A 16,238-nucleotide genomic window follows, 5' to 3' on the forward strand; every position below is an offset into this window, starting at 1 on the left:
CTATGCATGTGTAAGTGTGTATCCTCACATGCACACCCAAACATATACAGAAACATATGCGCTCTAAGAAAAGAGATGAACAACCAAACTTGGTTGTTTCAGTTTGTCTCCTGCCATCTTAGTGGACTGCTGACAATCTGAATAAATGTTCTTGAGGATTAATGGGATCTAGTGGAGTGAGGACCAGAGTCAAACAGACCTAGGTTCTAATCCCACCTCTACCATTTGCCAGCTGACTGGTCTTGGACTTTTTTCAGGCCTTATTTCATCTGTAGGATGAGGCTAATAGTACCTGCTCTCTCCACAAAGGGTTATTGTAAAGATAAAATGAAAAAATGTATGTGAAAGTATTTTATATATTGTGAAGTACTGAAAATATAAGATTTTTAACGTTTTTATCCCATATGTATAAATTGCCATATTCTGAGTTTTGGTCACAGTTTAATCTCCCCCTCTCAAGGATATTAACATAGACACATGTGCAAACTAATTCTAATGCTTTATTTTCCCTCAATGTCATTTCAAGCTCTTTGAGGGAAGGGACCTTATCTTTTCTGTATTCACCTTACACTTTATCGTGTACAGCACTCTGAACATTAACAGGAAAAAGGCATGTATTTTTACTTGAACCTGAATTTATTCTGAAAGCTCAAATATAGCTTTCAATCCATAGCATAATTTAAAAATATCATCCAAACCCATGTAGTCCAGAACTTCTTAAAAATAATTTAAATACACAGGGAAGGTGCCATATCCAATGGCCTCACATACATTTTAAGTGGATTTTTCTATAAATCTGAAAATGAATATCAAGGCATAAATTCAGAGTTATTAGTAACGATGACTGTATGTGTAAGTAGAAGCACAATGACAGAAGATCAGCTTTGGAACTGAAATGCATTGAAAAGACTTTAACTGGCTTATGCAGATTTTTTTTAAGGACCATCACTTTCTCGGAACACTAGACAACATAATAAAAAATACCATTAAGGCACACTTTTTAAACCATGCCTAAAATATAAGTGAGAATGCCTTTAAAAAAATTTGGATGCTAGAAAGTCAGAACACAGGCATTGGGGAGAAATTTAAATTTAATAAAATCTCTGGTGAGAAAAACTATCTAAATACTTGGCTCTGACATTTGAAGTCTCCTTATAACTTCCTAAATGAAACCAAACTTTTAAAATACAAAATTTGAAAGTACTTACTTCCACTTGGAATCAAGTCCCTTTCTGGAATGAAGAGTTTATATCCATAATGTTTTTCCAGAACATCTGGCAGTATTTCAAGAGCAAACTGCTCTTCTTCAGGGTTGTCACAGTCTAAAGTATCTTGGTCCACTTTTGTGTAAGAGAGATAGGCATCATATTCCTTGTTGTCTTAGATACAAAGAACAACAAAAGGGTTGTATGTATTATTAGCATGTTCTCTTTATTTATTCTTTCAAACTTTTTATTGAGTGATAGTCATTTTACAATGTTGTATCAAATTCCAGTGTAGAGCACAATTTTTCAGTTATACATGAACATACATATATTCATTGTCACATTTTTTTTTTCGCTGTGAGCTACCAAAGATCCTGCATATATTTCCCTGTGCTATACAGTATAATCTTGTTTCTCTATTCTACATATGCCTGTTAGTATCTACAAGTTTTGAAATCCTAGTCTGTCCCTTCCCACCCCCTGCCCCCTTGGCAACCACAAGTTTGTATTCTATGTCTATGAGTCTGTTTCTAGCAGGTTCTCTTTAAATTCTAAATGTCTGTAATCATTAACAGGCTGGAATAAGCACTGTAATTAGTGGCTGTCATTAATAATTGGAAAAAAGTCACATGCAGTGTTATAGGAAACCTAGTACATTTCAACATAACCTAGCTATAGTCATATGATATGACCTGGGCAACCTATAGTGAAGACAGAATAAAAGAATTATTATTTGTGACTTTTGGTGTGAATGATTAGCTCAGTGTGTTTGAATGCAGGACTAAATAGACCAAAGTCATGGATTTGAACTCTTTCAGTGCCAGTTGGCTTGGCTCTATGACTTGGTCACAGACTATACCTTGTTTGGAGAAATATGCGTAAGAGATCCAAGAAGGGCTGGGCCCTAGAGTGTGGAAGATCGAAATAATCCAGCCTCACTCCTGGAGACACTACTTGCAGCACATGCCATATTTCCAGTTGGTTAGTGTCGTCATCCTCATATACAAAATGCAGTTCATTACCAAATATTAGAGACAGCAGCTGTGTTTTATACAAGTGCATTGCCTGTTATTCTTGTTCAATCCATGGCCAACTAATTTGACACAAGCTTCCAAAAGAAGCCTTTGTTTCAAAATATACATCCTTCCAGTATTGCCAAATTAGGCTTTCCCTTCACACATTTAGTCAGAGAGTTAACTGTGCTTTGAGAATGTATTTTTTTCCTCCTTTGCTGTATTGGCTCAGAGCCAGTCTCTCCAAAGAGAAAATGTGTGTGTGTGTGTGTGTGTGTGTGTGTGTAGTTTTTTTTTCTGAAAATATTAATGAATACAGCTTCTCAAGGTATTAGTCCCCACTGGTTTTAGAAGGGACATATTGCTAAAGTTATAGTGGTTTTCAAAATTTTTTATTTATAGAAAAACTATTTTTAAAAGTTAATGTGAGCATAGATTCATATGGCACAATTAATAGTTATTAAACCTAGTTAATTGCAAATAATACTTCTAAAAGAGCAGCAAATTTTTCAGGATTTGTTTCTAAAACACAAAAATACTGTCTATTAAATCAGGCCTGATGAAAATAAAGCTAAAACCTGACCAAAAGGTAATTTACAGAAGGAAGCAGCCACTCACTTGTCCAAACCATTAATGATTTGGTTCTACTTGCTAAAGGAGGAATACATGATAGGCATATAAAGATATATAAATACCCTATGGTAGGAGTACTTGGGATCCCCGGCCTATCTAGAGAAATCCGACGCAGAAGCATATTGTTCCAGTTCCGGTAAGATTTCATACTCCACTACCCCAACATGAAACGAATTCTGGTTATTTATGTTAAGATGGTGTCTGAATCCAGGAGGCTTCTCTTTAGCCTGTTCTCTGGCTGGAAAGGGCTTCTGTAAAACTTGGTTGGGTTACTTGATTGCCTAGAAGCAGATGCACATGAAGGACTGCCCCGACAGTTGAGATCATTTGGCTTACAAATGGGGCACATTCCACTGTTATGCATAAAACGCCACTTGGAAGTGAGAATGTTCATAAGCAACACTAATGTAAGAACCTCCTGGTAATCCTAGCACCTCTGCCCCTGTTCCAATCAAGCTCAGGATGCACCTGCAGGCCCTTGACTTTCTCCAGCTATAATTACTCACCTGGGACTTAAAGCTGCCGATGATACACAGCTGGAAGAATGAAAGAGGCCAAAGGACAAACAGCTCCATTTCTATGAGCAGAATGTATTTCATTGTTCTTGATGGATGGTGTTGCTGCCCCAAACTCCATAATGTCAGACTCGACCCCAGTTTCCTCTGATTTTGATAACTCTCCTATCTCAAAAGCCCTTCTAAATTCAATTACTTATTAACTCATTCAACAGTGATTTGTTGAGGATCTACTCTGAGCTAGCCATCTGCAATGACTACCTGACTCATCCTTCTGACCAGGCCTTCTAGACTCTTGCCCTATTGCTTGTCCTGACTATGACTATTTGCCCTTCAACCATGCCTAATCTCACATATTCTTGGTCACATCCTTACTTGCTTCGCCTATACCCTAATAGAGGTGGTGCTACAAAGACTTTCTTTAAGAAAAATATTGCTATATTTACATATCCCAAATCAAGTTATGACAAACAACATAGATGTCTTTGATATGTGTTAACACCCAACACGTCTGGATAATAAATTGTATGTAACATTCTAGAAGCATATCATTCTTTGTAAAATAATTGATTCTGGTTTCAGTCATTTCTCTTTAAGATGAATTAAAGGTGAAGAGCTTGTGGTAGCTGGCCAGAGCAGGAAGAGAGCTCTCAAAGTCACCATGTCAGATGTCCCAGAAGGTCTAGGATGCCAGCTAGTGAGCAAGCAATGATGCCACAGTTTAAAAAAATGTACTTCAGCCCTATGGAGACAGCCAAGAAAATCTCATGAATAACCACAGCTGTTGCTCACAAAGAGGAGCAAGACGGATAGAGCAACATCAACAACATGATGCAAATAAGGTCAACAGCAAGTCCTGAAAATTGTTTTAAAGCCAAATGCCAATTCAGCAACACCACTTTGCTAGGCAAGGCTAATGAACCTTCTGTGTTAAATCATGCTAAGCTCATCTGAGGAACCGGAAAACAGAGCACAATGCAGACGGCGCATTATAAGGAAGAAGGCTCACACAGTGGTTGCCATAGGTATGCTGTTTCCAGTGAAGAGAGAAGTTATAAGGAAGGGAACCAAACTCTCTGTGTAAGAATTTTCCTGTTACCACACTGTCCATCTCTTTTTAAAATCTCATTTTAATCCCATTCACCATCAAGGAGCCATTCCTGTTTACAACCCAGTTCTTCTGGGGCTATGCTAAACACAATGATAAACCTTAGCTTCTGAAGTGCAAAGACTGTCTAACTTTGTTAATTATTACGTCCTCAATGCCTACTATAGTACCAGTGTGTGTGCGTATGTTTGCGTGTGTGCATAGTGTTGACCCAGATGAAAAATGTAAGTAAATACATCTTTCATAGTGCTTGGCACATAGTGGACACTTAATAAGTATTTAATGACTATATAGTTCAAAGGTCAAATAATCATTGGTGAATTGAAATGAAATGAATTATATTAAAAATGGTTAAGAAGTCAAGGTTTATTTGATAGATATTATTTTACAAAAACTATGACATTTTGTAACAACTTTCAGGAAATGCTACTATAGATTTGAATCAACAGAAAACATGAACAAAATGTGTATGGGTAAAACTAAGGTGTGTCTATGAGATGTCAAATATTTAAATAAAGAAATAAAAAATTTGGTAGGTTATCTAGCTGACATTTGGCATCATGAAACTGGATATTTCTAAAACGGGCTTTAATATTCATTTATTCATTCTCATTACATACCCGCTGACTTTTTAGTATTCCATTCAGCTAGTACAGAGATTGTATATTTAAGGTCCAAGTTTCCACGTAGGAATATAAAATATTTTAACTTTCCTTCCTGATGAAAACCCTTGAAACCCACCCCCACATTACATTTTTTCCCCTAAAACAATTGGCTTGGAATCATTACACAATTCTCTAATCAAAATGCTCTAGCTTACTTCTTATCTTTGGCCACATGGGCAATATTGCAGATATAAGTGCAAAATGGAACACTGGATCCCTGAAATATCTTATGATATGAATATGAGTATTTAATCTTACAAATATGTATTACAACTGATCAGTTAGTCTAGATTATTGGATATGGGTGATGAAACTAATTATTTCAGATTAGTTTATTTTTTATTTAATTTTTAAAAAAATTTTCGGGGGAGGAAATTAGGTTTATTTATTTACTTTTTAATGGAGGTACTAGATATTGAACCCAGGACCTTGTGCATGCTATGCATGCACTCCACCACTGAGCTATATCCCTCCCCCCAGCTTAATAAATCATATCACCTCTTATGGAAAGTATTAGTAAATTGCTTATAATTATGACCTAAAGCAAATGAATCACTGGAGACTCCCTTTCATGTACTTTCATATAGACAATGCATCTTTAACATTCCCAATTGGATACTTCAGCTACTGTTGACACTTGGGAACCAGTGTAATTTTACTCAATACCATATTTCATTTACTTATTTTATGCGTACAGGCAAGAAGTAAGATTTTTCAATACTAATTACTACACAAAGAAGCTGAGGGTAATTGACTACATTTTCACACATACAGTTGGAGCGTGTAATTATAGTCAGAATAGACCCGAATTTCTCATTCTTAAGATATGCCTGCATAAGGGTCTGTAATACTTTTAAATGGGCTGCTATAATCTTTAGTTAAATATACTGCTTTGATAATGAGAATGCATATGTACTCATCAAACAGCATTTCTCTAGTTTACTAATGAAAACACACTCATGTCATTGTTCACATAATAGTAACAATAAGACCAAAATCAAAGATTCCGCAAAAGTTTGGATGTTACAGTCACCACTCTGCTCTACTCCTATCACTATAAAAATAAAATAATGAACCCCTCTCCTTTGAGGACCTCAAAAAACCCAAACAAACAAAAGCTCTAACCTTCATTATTCAAATACAATGAAAACTAAGATTTAAATCTGCCTTTTTAAAGTAATGATTTACAATTGGACTTCTTTATCTTGACTTACCTAAGGCATTCCATACACATGTTTCCAAGGCTTATAGTAGTTTGTGAGTGAGAACTTTATGCATAAGGAGTGATATGTTATGATTTCTTATTGGTATTAATTGGAAATATGGTAATTTGTTCTCTTGAAAAATTAAATCACTTTTGAATGTTCAAAGAAACAAGGTTCAATACAATGTTCTATTGGTATTCATAAGATTTCCAAGGGCCATAAATAACAAACATAAGAAAATTATAAGCCATATTGTGAACTTCTATCCTTTGAGGTCACCTTTGAAAATGGTGCCACAATCATCCAAAATACGTGTACTACGAGCTTTAAAAAAGAATATCTTCATAGCTTTTAATCTATTTCTTAAATGATTTGTTTGTATTTTTTTTGATAACAGGAAGGGCTAAAAATGATCTGTACCTAAATTCAAATTTTCTAGAGGGAAAAATTGGAATTGATCCTTAATTTGTTTCTTAGTTAAGGAAAAGGGCTTTGACAGCAATTGTTTGATCTCCTGACCAACTAATATCTCCTTTGTTAAACTGTTTGTTTGGAATTAATTTCAAAAAATAAAACCATTTTAAGGAACAACCATATATCATTTACCCAGATTCATCTATTTTTAATATTTTCTCCTCTTCATTCTCTTTCTTGATAGATTAATAAATTTTTTTCTGCACTATTTGAGGGTAAGTTATATTAGTCATAGGCCTTTAACTCTAAATATTTCATCATGTATTGCCCAAGAATAGGGATATTCTCTTACTTAATCACAAATTCATGCCTTTTAACTGAATTTGAACCATAGGAGATAGCTTACCATCTGTAGTTTCATCACCTCCAAAATGCTGTCGGTAGAAGAGCATCAGTTCAATATTGTAGCATTTGTAGATAACCACGAGCAGTACAAGGAGGAGGAAGATTGCTCCCAGGCCTCCTGCAAGCTCAATTTTGTAGATTAAATCTGGAACAAATAAAATAAATAGGAAAAGGTAATTAAATCAGCAACACTTGGGAACTTCCCATATTTCTAGTCTCTAAGATGCACAACCCGTTCTGTTTTTTTAACAGAAGATTCTTGCTTAATGCAATAAGTAGCTTTGTTCTTGATACATTTGTGTAAATCAATTTTTTGTTAAATTAACTCTGTTCTAAATATTTAAGTAATTTTACTATTAAAAGTGATGTCTATCCAAAAAAGGATTAGTCATTCCCAATTTGTTTTGAACAAGTCTAGATCTCACATATATACTTTTGCTTTAAGTGTATTTCAGGGAACTATTAGAGCTGCCTTGTATTGGGTCCAGGTCCAATACTTTCTTGTTTCTGTTTAATTATCTTTTGGCTTAGCAAGATTACCATCTAATACTTCTCAGGCCACAGGCTCTACTCTTCCACAGAAGAACAGCATCATAAAATTATTCTCACAATCAAAGAAAATCTAATGAGCTTGCAGGATTTAACTGTTTCATTTAACCTTGGTAGAACATAATCCAATAGAAGGTAACCAGGGGAAATTAGCTTATCCATTTCCCCTACTTATTTGAATAAATGACTATAATTTGTATGTGATATAATATATCCAGTGGGACTAAAAGAGAATGAGAAACCCAGGCTAATTACTTGGCCTATTCAGCCAACACCAGACTACCTGATAGCAGTCTTAGGCTGCTCCACTGGGGCATCCCTAGAATTCTGAGGGTTGGAACAATTAAATCAACACATAATGGAAGAAGACATAATATATTCTGGGCTCAGGGAATAGTGACTTACCTGTGACTTAGCTTAATTAGTGGTAGTAACTAATCTAGGATGTATCATCAAAAGAGAGGATACTATCATGGAATTTAGAGAAAGGGGAAGTCAGAGAAGAAATTAGAATATGAATTCAGCAATGTCCAGAGGAGAAATGCTGAATCTGAAAGACACCAGATCAGAGACATATTTTCCACTCTGGGACAGAAACATTGACTGGTCTCAACATAATATAGATAAAACTGCCTTAAAGATTAGCAAACCTCTCCTTAATCTAATTCCATAATTACCAAGTGACTCTTTTATTACTAATTCAGCTTACTGTGTAACTACAAACTGAAAAAGGGAGTGACATTTTAGTTTGTACATCAGTTGCTTATGACTTTGGTTAGCATCAATCAGCCTCCCTGGATGCATCAATTCTGGGGCACTGCCAAAGTCAAACTGATGACCATGACAGACTGCCTTTCTTGAAGGTCTCTTGATAGGAAAATCATAAACTTTTCCCTGAAACCGTCCCTTGTCTCTGTATAGATTTATTGCTTAAGATAAGTTAGGCTCAACAGAACAAGATTAAGAAAAAAGATAAACATATATAATATATACTACAAGTAATATATATTATAGATAAAAATTTTCAACCAGTCTACTGTCTATTCTCTAAGTGATCCTTTAAGGCAAGAGTTGTCGGTCCAAGTTTACTGATGAAGAATCTAAGAATCTCAGTATTTTAATTCACTTACCCAAGGGCACACATCTAAGAAGTGGCCAAGATGGGACTTGAGCCTAGATAGTCGAACTTCATATTTAAGGTTCTCTTTATTACATGACAGCTTCATAAGTTCCAGTCTGGAAGGTGACAACAAAAATCCTTCTCCCTGTTCCTCCATAGAACTGTTGGTAATGCTTCTCAAGAACAGGTGACTTGCAGTGAATTTTGGCTTCCTCTGCTATTTCATTTCCAAGGATAAAAGCTAAACTACAATTCACCAGGCTGAATGCTAGGACTGAGCAGATCTCAGGTACTTCAGGGGAGGGTACTGAAGAATCATGTAGCTATACCAGGGAGGAATGAGGGGCTCCCTGAAGTCCAGTATGTGAAAAAAAAAAAAAAGTCTTCGGTTTCATGGGGGAATAGAGAATTTGGTATTTGAAAGGAGGTGGAGTGAGAGAGATGGCGGTGGCCAGAGACAGCATGGTCAATCAGGAGAATCACTGAATAGAAGCGTAAGAAACATAAATAAATGTCATTCTTTTTGAGGAAGGAGAAGGGAGGAGGGTGGAAAAAGAAGGGAGTGAAGCTGCTATGAGAGTCAAACTATGTTAATAAGGAACATTATGAGGGGCCACATAATGAGTAGGGATAGGAAGGAAACTGGAACCTGTCTCTGTCCTGCCTGCTGTAAGAGGTGTCCATTTTGAAAATTAAGCTACAAAATTTCAGGTAAAAAATAATCCTACCACACATTAACCCTGCCTCCTGTCCTGGATACAGAAAGTGGCTCTCCAAGAACCACTGACTGCCTCTATGTGGGTGGTAAGGCAGGCTTGCTTATGAGACCTCCATGGGGCTGCAATATCACAATCTTTGCTTGCTTACTTTCTGTTACATCAGTTATGCATTCTTAATAGCCAGTGTTAAGTTGACAGAGCAATATGATTTTTTTCCCTTTGGTTACTCTGAAAACGGACTTCTCTTTGATCTTAGGTCATTGAGTTACTTGGTTCAACATGTTTTTCCTATTGTAAAATGTTCATTTAATGGTAACTCTTGAAATCTCTCTCTGTATGTCTCTCTGTCTCTCTTCCCTCTGTGTCTCACTCTCTGGTCAGAACAGCTTTCAACTGTTTTCAAAGTCACCGAATGGGAATTTTTTCCAACAAGTTCTATGTTATTTACAGAGTAGAGTTGCTATTAGGTAGATGGAAAACTTCAGCAGCAGGAACAATTTGTGCTCCCAAGTAGTAGACACCTTTTTGAACAGTAAATTTATGGAAGAAAACCATGGAGTGAAAAGTACCTTTGTGGTTTTGGGGTCCATTTTATAAAAATGTCTTTGAAAGATATTACCTAATGATGGCTGTCTATGTTGAAAACTGTGAACCTAGTCCCTGAGATTCAACCAGTATTCTTTGATACAGCCCAGGCAGTCACATTAGAAGGGAAACGTGTATCCTATAATCAGAGGGCACAATTGCCATCACCCAGATGACACCTGGCTTTTCTTTTGTCTTCTGCTTTCAACTGCCATTTTCCATCTCTGCAGGATCTATACTTCTAGGAACATTTCCTGACTGAGAAGATGAAAGTCATTTTATTTGGATTGTGTCTTGTACACACTTCACAAGGACAGCGATAACCAGAACAGCAAATATTTATGGGATTGTAACTTTTTCTAGGTACCCAAAGTACATGTGTAGTTCTTTTAACCTTCTTAGTTCGAACACAACTATTTTCTCACTTGGAACATTAAGATCAGACAATATAGAATGGGACACATAGCAGCTGAAGTCAAGGAACTGAAGAGCGGGAAGAATGAAAATGTTTGAACTTGCTCTTAAGTTGGGAAGCAGGTTAGGAAATCCCACCTGAGGGTTTCCTATACAGGTTAGGGGTTCAGGGTCGGGAAGTAGCACTAGTAATGAAGAGAAAGAGAGAAAAATTCAGTGATACGCTTCTGTTTGTGGGAAAGGGAGTATATACAGAGAAGAAATAATTCTCAGAATTTCCCTAGCGTAAGTTCAGATCCTTGGTTCCCCCCCCCAAAAAAAAAAAAAAAAAAGGAATGGATTTGTTACTAAAATAGTTGTACTTATTGGCAAATAGTCCACTGGAGAGTGAGGTAGTAGTAGGTTCAGGTAGAAGATGTATAAGTAAGGGACATCTTGCTTTAAGAAAGCCTGACCCTGTTAATTGCATATATTAGACACGAGTTTTCATTTTATAAAAGGCCTTTTCAGTTTGTGAAAGGATTCATGAAATGTTTCTTCTCCATAATGATCACTTAGGGCATTTTTAATATCTGACTTATAGCGCATCAGGAAGTTATTGTTCCATAAAACAAGCCATATTCATATTCCGGGTGGAAACACTATGGTTACTGATGCCAGGCTATGTTGTGATAAAGCCTAAAAGGTTCAACTCCAAGGGAAATATCTGGAGTTTTGCAAGACAAATGAGTTCATTCTGATTTAATACGTTGTATCAAGATGATAGAGCTTCTTGCTCTTTTCTGGAGCTCTACCATATTTTTGAGAGCTCTGGAGGAATATGGAGTAAGAGAAGGTGAACTGCATCCTTTTGCAAAGCACAGTGAAAAAATTTAACTGCTACCTAAAACAGAGTACAAACTGGTATACCATGAGGCAAAAAAAGGTTTGTTGGTCTATATGTTTTCCACAAATTATACTAATATTTAAAAATCAAAATATCGTATATCTAGTCTTTCAACTTCACTTGAAAACTGAAGCTCTCATATCCTTAGGTTCACATTCCAGCAGGCATGGCAATAATCTAGAAAAGAGTAGTGACTTCCCTTTAAAGGAAGGCACATCTTCTCTAGCTTATGTTTAATATCCAGCCCTCTTTTTTTTTTTTTAAATTCAATATGTGCTGGCTGCTGGGGTCTTTGGATTTTCATCCCCTAATCTGGAAAGTCAAAGTTTTTAAAAAATAAGTGCATTCTGACAACCCAGAATAGACACTAGTCAAGACCAGGTCTCAAAGAAATCCTTTTTTTTTTACTAATGCCTGATATCCATCTCCCACCCTACTATGCTGGTCCAGGAGCATTTTCACCCAACAAGTGATTTTGAGCAGTTACTATATTCTATGTTCTAGGGATACAGCAGTAAATAAGGCAGAAAAAGTCCTTGTTCTCATGCAGTTTACATTCCAGTGTGTGAGGGCAGGGGGGAGAAGAAAACAAATATGGTATCAGAGAATAGTAAATACAACAAACAGAAACAGAGCCAAGTTAGAGGGAAAAGAAAGGTGATGGGTAGTCCACCAATGGATGAATGGATCCAGAAAATATGGCATATATATACACAATAGAATATTATTCAGCCTTAAAAAGGAAGGAAGTTCTGTCATTTGCTACAACATGGATGAACCCAGAGGCCATTAAACTAAGTGAAATAAGCCAGACAGAGAAAGATAAATACTATACTGCATGGTATTGCTTATATGTGGAACTGTAAAAAAAAAAAAAAGTTGAAGTCATAGAAACAGGAGAAAAATAGTTGTCAGGGGATGGGGGAGGAAATTGGGAGAGGTAGATAAAAGGGTACAAACTTTTATTAAGATCCAATTTATAACATGGTGACTATAGTGTATGACATTGTATTGTATAATTGAAATTTGCTAGGAAGGTAGAACTTAAATGTTATCACTCACAAAAAAATAAAAGGTAAACATGTAAGGTGATGGATGTGCTATTTAACTCAAGGGAGAGAGTCATTTCACAACGTATACATATATCAAGTCATCACGTTGTACACTTACTATCTTACAATTTTGTCAATTTTACCTCAATAAACCTACCAAATTTTGTAAAAAAGAAAGTGACTGGGTAGTAGTATTTTATAAAGTGTGGCCAGAGAAAGGTCTATTGAGTGGGTAATATTTAAGCAGAGACCTGTATGAAAACCCCAAGTGAGTCATGGGAACAGCTGGAGAAGAGTTTTCCAGGCAGAGGAAATAACAAGTGCAAAGACCAAGAGCCAGGACTATGCTTGGTAAGCATGAGAAATAGAAAGGAGGCTAGTGTGTGCAAGGTTTGAGGCAGATTGTGATAGAAAATGAGATCAGAAATGAAATCGATTGTGTCATGCCTTGAAGGCCATGGCAAAGATCAGAGATTTCATTCTAAGTGTAACAGTAAGAGTTCTGTAATTGAAGGATTCTGATTAAAGGAATGATATGACCTGGCTTACACATTAAAAGGATCATTCCAGATGCTGTGATAAGATCAGACTGTAAGGGGACAAGGGGGAAGCAGGGAGACCAGTTAGGAGGCTATTGCAGTGAGCCAGGCAATTGATGCTGGTGGCTCAGACTAGAATGGTAACAGTGAAGGGGGGAAAGTGCTCAGAGTCTAGATATGTTTTAAAAGCAGAGCCATGGGATTTTCTGGTAGGCTAGATACAGTGTGTGAGCAGAGAAAAAAAGTCAAGGATAACTCCAAGGATTTTGGCTGGAGCAACTGGAAGGATGGTGATAGAGATGGAGAAGGCAACTGGAGGATCAGGTTTAGAGAGAGCAGAAATCAGGAATCCTGTTTGAGACAAGTGAAGCTTGATCCGCCTACTAGATATGTCTACTAGTGGAGTTTCAGAATAGTTGTTGAATAGGCACTTAAAAAATCAACTCTGAAGTTTAGGCAAGAAGTCAAAGCTAGAGATATAAACTTGGGAGTTGTCAGCATATGAATTATAAGCAAAACTGAGATGGAGATGGAATGAAATCATCTAGGAAGTGAGTGAGAAGAGGCACCGTGAACCCTCGGGAACTCTAATCTTTAGAGATCAGGAAGATGAGGATTAATATTTTCAGTTATTCATGATTTAGACGCATTTCCTTGTGGAAGCCATGTAGGCAGCAGTTTTACAGTGTACCTTGGTTGCTAGTGTCAGATTGTCAGAAATTTTAAGGGCTGCTAGTAGTTGCTTTACTTATTAAAGAGAAAAGGATTTGTTTTAAAACTCAAAGCTTTTTAGGTCTCTACTGACTGAATGATAAGACCTCTCCGTTATTTTTCCTCATAGCAGGATTTTAATTGTAATATCTATATCTCTTTTGTGCGATTTTTTTTTCTGCTTAAGTTTTAAGGTGTGTCTTTCTTTGCACCCTCACTGCCCTGAAAACTACAAGCCCCACACAGACTTGGGGATGTCTATCTTATTCAGCACTCTAATCCCTAGTACCTAGCACAATGCTCATCAATAATAAAATAATGATCCCCAATAATAAAAGAGAACTTTATTCATTAACCAGAATGGGTTCTTCTAAGTGCCTATTAGTGGCCAGACACTGTCCAAGATCCTGAGGATACAAGAGGTGCAGCAGAGTCTGGCTTGGAGGATCTCTGAGCCGAAAATAAGACTGAGATGAACAGAAACAAAGTGATCCTTGCCACAAGGTATCTGGATTTGGATGATCAAGGTCTGTCCTTTATGTAGGTGGACAAATGGTGGCCTAGTGCATAGAAGTTATCTGACTAAGCGAACCCTGACTAAGCATGGTATATTTCACACTGTATCATTATCATTTGTACCTCAAAGTGACTACAAGGTAGATATTAGTACCCCTATTTTATAGATGAGGAAACTAAGGTTTAGGGTGTCTAATCAGAAAAGTTTGTCCTTCTGAACCAGGTAGCTGAATGAGTGACTGAATCAGGATCTCCTTTACCAGGGTCTCCTAATTTCACTTTCTATGTTAGACTCCTTTATAAAAAAATTTATTGAAGTGTAGTTGATTTACAATTTTAGTTTTAGGTGTACAGTAAAGCAATTTGGTTATACATATACGTACATATATATTTTTTCTTTTCAGATTCTTTTCCATTATATATTATTACAAGAAATTGAACATAGTTCCTTATATTACACAATAGGTCCTTGTTTATCTATTTTACACTTAGTACTGTATATCTGTTAATCCCTCACTCTTTTATATTTACATACTCCTTTATTTTAAGATGGAAAGAAGTCCAACAGAGTAAGAAATGGTGCTAGAGAGATAAAAGCATTATTCTCAGAATAATGACCTTTCTTTGCTTCTCTTAGAGCTGCTGGTCAAGGTTAAGTATTAGGGCTGGCTGGAAAATAGAAATTCCATCTTGGCTATGAGGTTCAACTAGTGACCTTACTGATTGAATCTGTTCTATTGCTCTATAGCCTAGACAACAAGAACACTGATTGAGAACATTTGTTCTGTTACATTTACAAAACCTTTGCCAGATGCACACACACAGAAATTATTCAGCCTTTTGCAGTAATCAACAGTTGTGGCAGGGTAAGATCCAATCTCAGAAGCTGCTCCAGCTGCTGAGATTGTTGCTCTTATGTCTGCTTTTATCTCTTTTACTTGTAAATGTATAGTTTCTTTTCTTTGCCCATTATATACAATTTCCACCCCATATGGAATCACCTCTAGAAAGGGATCTATATAAATACCAAACTATTTTAAATATATATGCACCTGCTAAAGGCCAGGAACACTAGGTCATATCATGAAATATTGTTCATATTTATTATAATTGTAAAAACATTATATAATACTATTCATTATTTTTATTTGTATTTTAGTCAGGGAATAAAAAATGACTTTGTTTCTAATTCAATAGTAAAACCTCTAGTACTTCATTTAAGCAATATAAGATGATGGTGAAAAATAAAGAAATTTTGAATGTCAATGCCTATCAACTTTATGTAACACTTATAACCAAGGCATATTTAATCTCATTGGATTTAACACATAGTGATATTTCATTTCATTTATCCACTTCCTAGTGGTATGGAAGATCATAGGCATTTTATGCTAATATCCACAGCAAGAGAGATTTTTTTTTCCTTAAAATGACAAAATGTTTACTAGAAGTTTATACTAAATGATAAAATCAGGCCAGGAAACATACCTAACTTCAATATATTTGGTAGCTAAATAAATTATAATAACAGTTATAAAAATAAGTACCCTTTTTACGCAGCAGGACACTGGCATGTTTTCGTCCATTTCGGTTTTCCACATGGCAGGTATAATTTGCCAGGTCAGCCTCCACCACTGAATCAAAGATGAGTGCCAACTCAACTTCTTTTTCTCCAAGATGTTCTTTGAGGAGCCTGGAATAAAGGAAAGTATTCTTGGCTGAATTGGTTTGAGTTGAGGAGCGTGTAGCCATGCAAAGACTGAAGATGGTTATGTAGCTCACAAAGGTCTCCAGTGGGCTGGACAGTCCTGATGGGTGTATGTGCGGAAACTTCAAAAAGAAAACACAAAAAGTGACTCTTAATGCGAAGATCAGATGGGAAAGGAAAAAAGTGAGGACTTCACTCAGTAAAAAGAAATATTAACAGGCCACTAGGCTTTGATAAATGAAGCCAATATGATTTGTGTGGTAAACAGGAGGAAAC

General features: G+C 36.3%; 1 protein-coding gene across 1 annotated transcript in view; it reads right to left on the reverse strand.

Annotated features, from left to right (window-relative positions):
* IL1RAPL2 (interleukin 1 receptor accessory protein like 2) overlaps positions 1-16,238 on the reverse strand; it is a 919,709-nt gene that overhangs the window by 15,223 nt on the left and 888,248 nt on the right. The window contains exons 8-10 of the mRNA XM_010963806.3: positions 15,802-15,947; positions 7,165-7,308; positions 1,209-1,379 (exon numbers count right to left, since the gene is read on the reverse strand). Coding sequence (XP_010962108.2) covers positions 1,209-1,379; positions 7,165-7,308; positions 15,802-15,947 — 461 coding nt within the window. The remainder of the gene's footprint in view (positions 1-1,208; positions 1,380-7,164; positions 7,309-15,801; positions 15,948-16,238) is intronic.

Source organism: Camelus bactrianus, chromosome X (assembly GCF_048773025.1).
Source record: "Camelus bactrianus isolate YW-2024 breed Bactrian camel chromosome X, ASM4877302v1, whole genome shotgun sequence".
NCBI lineage: Eukaryota > Metazoa > Chordata > Mammalia > Artiodactyla > Camelidae > Camelus > Camelus bactrianus.